The sequence below is a fragment of the Bidens hawaiensis genome, unplaced genomic scaffold (assembly GCF_021521415.1).
Source record: "Bidens hawaiensis isolate Kalapana, Puna unplaced genomic scaffold, B.hawaiensis_p1.1 tig00062227_1, whole genome shotgun sequence".
In the NCBI taxonomy this organism is placed as follows: Eukaryota; Viridiplantae; Streptophyta; class Magnoliopsida; order Asterales; family Asteraceae; genus Bidens; species Bidens hawaiensis.
In genome coordinates, this window is record NW_027501161.1 from 20,392 (window position 1) to 28,936 (window position 8,545).

Below are 8,545 nucleotides of genomic sequence, written 5' to 3' on the forward strand. Positions count from 1 at the left end.
CCTGTCTCGAGCTGATCTGCAGGTGCTGAATGAGAAGAAAATCTTTTATATTCCTGCTTGGAAAGACGAAGCGAGGAAATATCAAAGAATTGTGTCGGTATGTGTACGAGAAGGAGTGAATGCTTAAAGATGAAGATTCAACATTGTTGAAGATTACAAGATACGTGCTTGAAGATAAAGAGATGAAGCTACTGCCAAGGGGGAGTCTGTTGGTGCATGATGTCAGTAGTTCAGTGTCTAGTGTCTGTAATCGAGTTTGTAATGTTTTGTATTTGATGTAAGCGAAGTTAGCTAACAAGTTCGCTGATATAGGCGAACTTGTTAGACAAGCGAAGTTAGGGACAACTTCACCTGAACATGCCAGGCGAAGTTGTCGTGATATATATTGATTAGGTTACGGCTTGATCAAGAAGGAATTTTATTATTCGAGTTTACGAGTCAGAGAGTCCTGTAATCAGTGATTGATATCACGTGTTTAAGGTTGCAATATAACGAGTATTTGTTTATTGTAACGTGTGTTCGATTGTGTTAACTCGTATTGTCTTCTACGCTCGTAACGTCTTACGTAGGGATTCCGCACCTATGTAGAAAGAGATATCTCGTGTAGATCCGGCTGGGAACCTACAACTGACCCGCAAGCGGAATAAGAATTTGTCCACTAGTAAGGTGGCGGGTGACAAAGATGCTGATGTCACCATAGAATATGAACATCGAGCTGCTAATGTCATCTCCGAAGATGAACATCGAGCTACTGATGATGTCGTCGTCGAAGATGAACATCGAGCTGTTGCCGCGGATGCCCCCAAAATGTCCGGGAAAACCAAGGTGAAATCAACCAAACCTGCTGCTGCCATGAAGCATAAAAGGACAAAGTTGGGGGATCGCCTTCAACAGCTTGCACCGACATGAGTTTCTTCAGGTAATTTCAATACTTTAAAGTTTGATAGTTGTTTTTGTTAAAGACATAATGGGGAATATTGTTTTGCAGAATTTCTAGAAGACTCTTCTAAAGATCTTTCAGATCTGAGGGAGTTAACTCCTCCTCTTCCGCTACCAACATCTCCGCCACAAGTTGTTCAGGAGCCGATTACTATTGCTAAGACTCCTCCTCACGAGGGCGAGAAAGAGGTTAACCCCAAGGAAACCTCCATTTCTTAACCTCTTCGTGCGTCATTTCGGTTTAAAAGCCAGGAGGGGCCTAGCATCTTGGCTGACGGTATGAAGGCTTCTTCATCTACACGCGAAGGAGATCCTCTGATACATCGTCCGCGTTGGTCTGTGAATCAAGACTCGACATTTGCATAAGCGAATGTTTGCCATGATTATCTAATCAAAATCCTTCTTCTCGCTGAGAGAGAACGTCAACGTGGGCGTCCGCATCAAGAGTTATTGAGTTCTTATTTGCACTCCCTGGCTAATGCCATATCTACCAGTCACAAAATATGCCGAGTCTGGTCAGGCATGAATGACGCGTCGGAAGAATTGGAACACAAAGCAGCCCATGCAGAAAAAGAAGTCGAAAAGGCTACGAAAGAAGCCAAAGATAACCGCCTGGCTGCTGATGATGCTGTACGGAAGCTATTGGATGCCCAAACGTCGTTATAAGCAGAAAAGGCTCACTGAACCATTGCTGAAGAGGCAAAAACTGCCCTTCAACAGCAATTGGATGAACGCGATGAGCTTATCAAGACTCTGAAGGCTGAAGCGTTTTCCAAGGATGAACGCCTTGCCACTCTTGCTACCAAGAACAGGGAGCAATCCTTGGAATGTGCTGAGCACAAGATGGAACTTGTCCGAGCCAAGGCAGACAAAAGATGGTTATTGGCGGAAGGCGTTCCCCAGGTATCTTTCGTTTCCTATCTAATTCTTTTGTGAAAATAATCATATCAGGAGCTTTTGCTCATATCTTTCATCATAATAGGTTATTGCCCACATCCGGGGGGGCGATGAACTTGGAAATTGTCCTGCGACGCTATTGATCGAGTCTTCTCAGGCTGGTCGCCAGGCAAGCTTCCAAGAAGGTCTTCAATTCGCGGAAGGAAAGAGGCCTCTTGAGGAATTTTCCTTGCACGGCCAAGACACCGCCAAAACTCTTGTTGAGAAGACGAAGACATTTGATGATTTAAAGTTCACTATTGAAGATCAAATAGCCGAGCTCGCGGACAAAGAAGATGGGATTGATCAATTGAAAGCCCTTCTTGCAACTGATGATGAAGACCAAGAAGATGAGGAAGATGAAGATGTGGCATTGTAGTTATATATTTTTTGTAAATCGCATGTGTTCATCTTTCTTGTAATCATCATTAAAACCCTTATAATCCCATTTGACATAAATAAGAAGTTTTTTTCATCCGTTATACTTTGTTTTATCCTTCATAAATACGTATTTGTAGGGTCTTCTTATTTGTCAATAAAGGATTACGTGATGTCCCACTGTAAAATGTACATTAAATAAACCTGAAATGTAGGTTTAATAATCTCTCCATAAAAAGGGCGTAAGCCAAATTGAATTACAAGCTAAGACATTAGATGTCATTCTACTAGTCTATTAGGCACGCAGGCCAAAATAAAAAGTAAATAACACATCTTGTTAAATGTAACACTTCTTCAACTGTGCCACATTCCATGTTCTGGGGACCTCAGTCCCGTCCAACTTCTCTAGCTTGTAAGTACCCTTGGATAGTACTTCTTTAATCTTGTAAGGGCCTTCCTAAGTTGGGGCCAATTTGCCCGGAGGCTCTTGGCCAGATGCCTCATTATTGCGGAAGACGAAGTCTCCCGCATCAAAAGTACACTTCTGGACCCGCGAGTCATAGTATTTTTGCAGTTGACATTTGTAGTTATGCTCGCCGATTAATGCTAACTCCCTCCTTTCTTCAAGGAGGTTGAGGTTCATCCGCAACTCTTTGTCGTTATCATCGATCATCAAAGTTCGTGCGGATGGAACCCCGATTTCAGCCGGGATCATGGCTTCGGTGCCATAGGTTAAACTGAATGACATTTCAGAATTACTTGAATTCTTCTGAGTGCGAAACGCCCAAAGTACATGGGGCGATTCATGGACCCAGCATGTTCGTTTAGTGCCTAACCTTGCTTTAATCCCTTCTTTGATAGTTTGGTTGGTCCGTTCGACCAGACCGTTGGCTTGCGGATGAGCCACAGATGTGAAAATCTGGGTGACAAGAAACTCTTTCAGCCATTCTTGTAACCCGCTATCCACAAACTGGGTCCCATTGTCACTCACAAGTTCTAGCGGAATTTCTTGACACCAAATTGACAAATTATAAATTCCCATAGGAATTTCTTGAAACTTGATGCCGTAATGGATGTTACTGGCTTGGCTTCCACCCACTTGGTGAAGTAATCATTGGCCACAATTAAAATTTTGACACGTCCCGGGGCTTCTGGAAAAGGTCCCATGATGTTAATAGCCCATTTTTGGAACGGCCAAGCGGAGGTTATCGGTATAAGTTCATTCTTTGGTCACGATGTATTGGGAGCATGACGTTGACAAGAATCACACTTCTTGATTTCTTGTACAGCATTCAAATGCATCCCCGGCCAGTAGTATCCAACATTCATAAGTTTTGCTACGACCATTCATGGGACCGCGTGAAGACCACAAATGCCTTCGTGAACTTCCCTAATCAAGTAATTCGCGTCCTCGGCATCCACACACCTCAGAAGTGGGCTGGGGAAGGATCTCTGTACAAGACGCCTCTTTCATTTGGTAGTTCAATGCCTTGTGTTTTATCTTTCGAGTCACGGCCTTCTCTTCTGGCAGAACTCCTGATGACAAGTAAGCCATGATTGGCGTCATCCAGGAGTCTACGTCAGTCTGGATTACTAGAACTTGGTTCTGCGGGATGGACGGGCGATCCAGGACCTCAACACAAATGTCCTTAGCAAAGTGCTCATAGTTTGTTGAAGCCAACTTGCTAAGGGCGTCCGCTGACTTGTTCTCGCTTCTCTTGATATGAATTACTTTACACGAAGAGAATTGGAGGATCAAGTTTTTCGCTTGTAACAAGTATGAAGCCATTACATCATTTTTTGCTTCATAAGTTCCATTAATTAGTAATGCGATCAGCATGGAATCCACTCGCGCTTCTAGGTGTCTCACCCCAAGTTTCATGGCTATTCTAGGCCTGCCAGAAAGGCTTCATACTCCGCCTCATTGTTATTACTCTTGAAGTCTAACTTGACGGCATAAGTAAACTCATGATCCTCGGGATTGACTAGCCTAAGGCCTGCACCAGATCCCTCGTTGTTGGAAGCTCCATCAATGAACAATGACCAAACTTGCCCTTGTTCCAGAGGTACTTGGACTTGTTGTTCAACCAAACATTCTTTTTCTTTATGTTGCGGAACCTCTGTGACGAAGTCCGCCAACACTTTCCCTTTGATTGCCGTTCTAGGTTTATACTCAATTGCATGTTCCCCTAGTTCGGTAGCCCACTTCGCCAATCGCCTAGACAACACCTGCTTTCTTAATACATTCTTGAGTTTATACCCCGTCAACACATTGATGGAATGACCTTGGAAATATCTGCAGAGACACCTGGCAGCATAGACCAAAGCCAAAACCAGCTTTTCAAGCATCGAGTATCTGGTTTCTGGGTCTGTCAACGTCCTACTGACATAATAAATTGGGGTTTGAACGTTCTTTCTGTCCATCAGTAGTCCTGCCGCAATAGCAATATTAGTAGCTGACAGGTATAGTGTCAGAGGTTCTCCCGCCTGTGGTGTTGTTAGGGTAGGCAACTCCATTAAGCATTTTTAACCTCCAGGAATGCTTGTTTAGCTTCCGCGGTCCACTTAAAATGTGCCTTCTTGAGGCAATTTCTCAAAGTAGAAACAAACGGGTAAGATTTAACTGCATGATTTTCTAAAAATCTGTTTAGTGCAACTAATCTTCCGTTGAGTGTCTGCACTATTTTAAGGGACGAAGGAGAAGGCATACGGGCTACTGCCTGGACTTTATCGGGGTTGGCTTTAAAACCCGCGCCTATAACAATCACTCCTAAAAATATTCCTTCTTTCATCCCGGAGGAGCACTTGGCAGGATTCAATTTCATGTTGATACTTCTCAAAGTTTCAAAATGTTTCTTCTATGTCTCTCAGCATTTGATCTTCTTCGATGCTTTTTATCACCAAGTCATCCATGTACACATCTAAATTCCGACCAATATGATTCTTAAAAGCTTGATCCATTAGTCGTTGATATGTAGCACCCGCGTTTTTCAATCCGAAGGGCATCATTTTGTAACAAAATGTGCCTTGGTCTGTGCGAAACGTTGTCTTATCCTCATCACCCACCGCCATACGGAAATGGTGATAGCCTTTGTAGGTATCAAGGAAGCATTTAAACTTGAACGGGGCTACAACATCTACTTTGAGATCAATTTCGGTTAATGGATAACAATCTTTTGGGCATGCCTTGTTCAAAGTCTATTCACATCCGCCCTGTTTCGTTGCTTTTGGAACGATGACCGGATTAGCCACCCATGTTTGATACTTGATTTCTTGAATGATTCCAGCATGAAGAAGATCTTGTACTTGCACATTCATAGCTTTGGTTTGTTCTGGACCATATGTCGCTTCTTCTGAACAATCGGCGTGAACGATGGGTTCACCCTTAATTTGTGTTCCGCAATATTGCGCGGGACACCGGTCATGTCGGCGGGTTGCCAAGCGAAGATGTCCATGTTCTTAGTCAATGACTGCTTCAAAAAAGTTCTCACTATCTCAGAGATAGCAGCTCCAATCACAACTGTCTGATCCGAGAATTTTTTGTTCAATACCCACTTTTCTGGTTCAGTCCTCTGAACTTGCTTTGGAATTTTGCTAGGTTTCGAACTTTCTGTTGCAAAGCAGTGTCGATTAACATGAATGATTGCTACGCCAGTGCGGGTTGGAACTCCTACCGCACCATGAGCTGTAGACGGGTGAGCGTTAAAGTCACCAATTGCCTCACGTCCTAAAATGATATCATGCTTGGACGTCGCCGGCAAAACCAAAAACTCAACCTTTTCAGTTCTCGAATGAATTCCGTCATTGATAGTGACCGGAAAAAATATCAACCCTTACGGGTGCATCACTTCCCCCTCAAAATCCAGATACAGGAGCATGAATAGGTTTTAACCTCTCCTTATCTTCTTCATCAAGCTGCTCAAAGCACTGTTCGTACATTATATCTGACGTACTACCAGTGTCAAAGAAAACATACTGCGAACGATAATGACTAAACATGGAGGTGATTATTAAAGGATTCTTATTGCAAGGACCACCTTTGTTTCGTGGAAAAATCACAGGTTCATTCTTCCATTATTCATCCATAAATTCTTTTCTCTTTCCTCCCACTTTATATCCTCCTTGGATCATATGGACGTTCAGGTCTTTAACTTGTTTCTTGGACGGGCCCTGGTTATCTCACGCGGGAGTTTTACTAGTCCTTGATCTTGTACCTTTGACCAAATGTCCAAGTTTCCCAGATTTCACAGCCGCCTCAATTTCATTTTTCAAAGCTATACACTCGTTCGTATTATGACCTATGTCTAACGAACAATGTTTCTTAGCATCAAGGAACGATCTCCATGTGAGTGGCTGTGGCTTCCTAAAATTCATGTTTTCCGTGGTGAGGATTTCAACAGGACTCTTCAACAGTGGGGTCTAGTTATTGTTGACCCGCGCTAAAGAATTTTCCTTGTTTTTTTTGCCAATCAAAGATTTGGCATCAAATTGTTTTGACTGCAGAGGATTGGATCCTTGACCAAATCGTCCCTTTCTCCTGTTTGTTTGGCCGCGGAGTCTAGAATTCGACCTTTAGATTATGCTTTTTACTATTGGTTGCCAAAGTCTTTTGAGTCCTTGCGAACAGCTTCGCCACGGACATAATGTCATTCCAAGATGTGGGCATTCCATCCCTTCCAGTCAGGGTCCAAATCAACTTATCACTCTTTACATTTTTGCAGAAAGCTCCCCGCAACATGTCCTCACTCACGTCGCCGATGTTGAGATTCTCATTGTTAAAACGGGTAATGAAGTCCTCAATAGACTCATTATTCCGCCTAACCACGTCTAATATTTCGGATGGATCACAAGTGTGTTTTCTCTGCTAACTGAAGTGCTGGGAAAATTTGGCTACAAAGTCATCCCAGCTCTTGATTTGCCCGTCAGGAAGTTTCTCAAACCATTCCCACGCTGCACCAGTGAACGTTAATGTGAAAATGTGGCACCAGTAAGGAAGAGTCCAACCCACTCCTCCTACAGCCACAAAGTTCAGTAAGTGATCACTGGGATCAGTCATCCCATCGTATTTCCCTACGGATGTTGGGATTTTCGCAATGACCGGGAATGGGGCAGTTGCAATACGTGCAATAAACTTTGATTTTTCAGCGAAGGCTGCGAGACGATACGGCTTGGAAAAGTCTTCTTCAGCATCACTATGATAACCGCCTGGCGAACTACCGCCTGCGGAAGGCTAGTTCCCTTATGCAAATGAAGTCGGCTATCACCACTGTATTAACTGATATCACCTGGACGATATGACGAATCGTAACTGTCAAACTCGTCTAGGTAGGATGGCACCCGCATGACCATATGAGGACGATCATTCTTTCTCCAAACTTCCCTAGGATCTCTTTCCGTCTGAACACTGTGACGAATCTGACTCCTCCTCACTGTTGCAGGAGGAGAAAGGGATATCTTAGGGGTTTCATCATAATTCAGAGTACGTGCGTGGAGTCGCTCTTCACGTACCCTACGTTCGTACTTCGCTACAATATTCTCTTGTTGAATTCTGAACCACTCATCGGGAGACAAGGGTCCCCTAGCTTTGGAGCTATGATGATGAGTTCTCACCGGTTCAGAATCGTCAGAATCATCTTCTAGACCTAATTCTGAATGAGTCTGGCGAGTTTCTCTCGTGATTCGCCCTAAATTACCACAGTTGGAACCTTCTGGCGCCGTGACATGCCCTGGGTCCGTTGGAGTAGGACCTCCTGGTGCCATCACATGTCCTAAGTCACCTGGAGTAGAACTTCCAGGTGCCGTGATACCTGCAAAAACATTTGAAGCAAAACCTCCAACTGCTTCAGTTTCGGTAGTACGTGAAACAGGTGCAGGAGTTCCCGTCGGCCCCTCAGGATGGTTACTCATACCGTACCAACGAAAAACCAACATAAAATGCTTGCAGTTCTAACACCAAAACGGATGGCGCCACAAAGTCCCACGGATGGCGCCAATGAAGAAACATCGATCCGATCCCCTTAGTGGGTCTTGGATCTAATGAGTCCATAGGGTAGGATACAGACAACGACCAACTACGATATGAACACAACCTCCAAAAGTCCAGTGACAGAAACCTAGAAAACAAGCACCGTGAGCTCGTTACGGGAAGGACAAGAGGGGGGGTCTTCCTGTAACCACCCTCCGGCGTGAGAATAAGTACCGTTCTGATGGAGAGAAAGTACTTAAGTAATTTAAGTAGATAGTGGGGAGTGAATGAATACCTAATGCAGATTGAGAGAGTATTTATAGCAGA

At 43.9% G+C, this 8,545-nt stretch overlaps 1 protein-coding gene across 1 annotated transcript; it reads right to left on the bottom strand.

Moving 5' to 3' along the window:
- Nucleotides 1–4,769: 4,769 nt before the first annotated feature.
- Nucleotides 4,770–5,078, bottom strand: LOC143603596 (putative mitochondrial protein AtMg00860). The gene has a single exon (XM_077080351.1). The coding sequence runs from the start codon at nucleotides 5,076–5,078 to the stop codon at nucleotides 4,770–4,772; it is 309 nt and encodes a 102-aa protein (XP_076936466.1).
- Nucleotides 5,079–8,545: the final 3,467 nt, after the last annotated feature.

Coding starts and splice junctions, on each gene's coding strand:
- LOC143603596 (XM_077080351.1), bottom strand. CDS start 5,078: ATGAAATTGAATCCTGCCAAGTGCTCCTCCGGGATGAAAGAAGGAATA.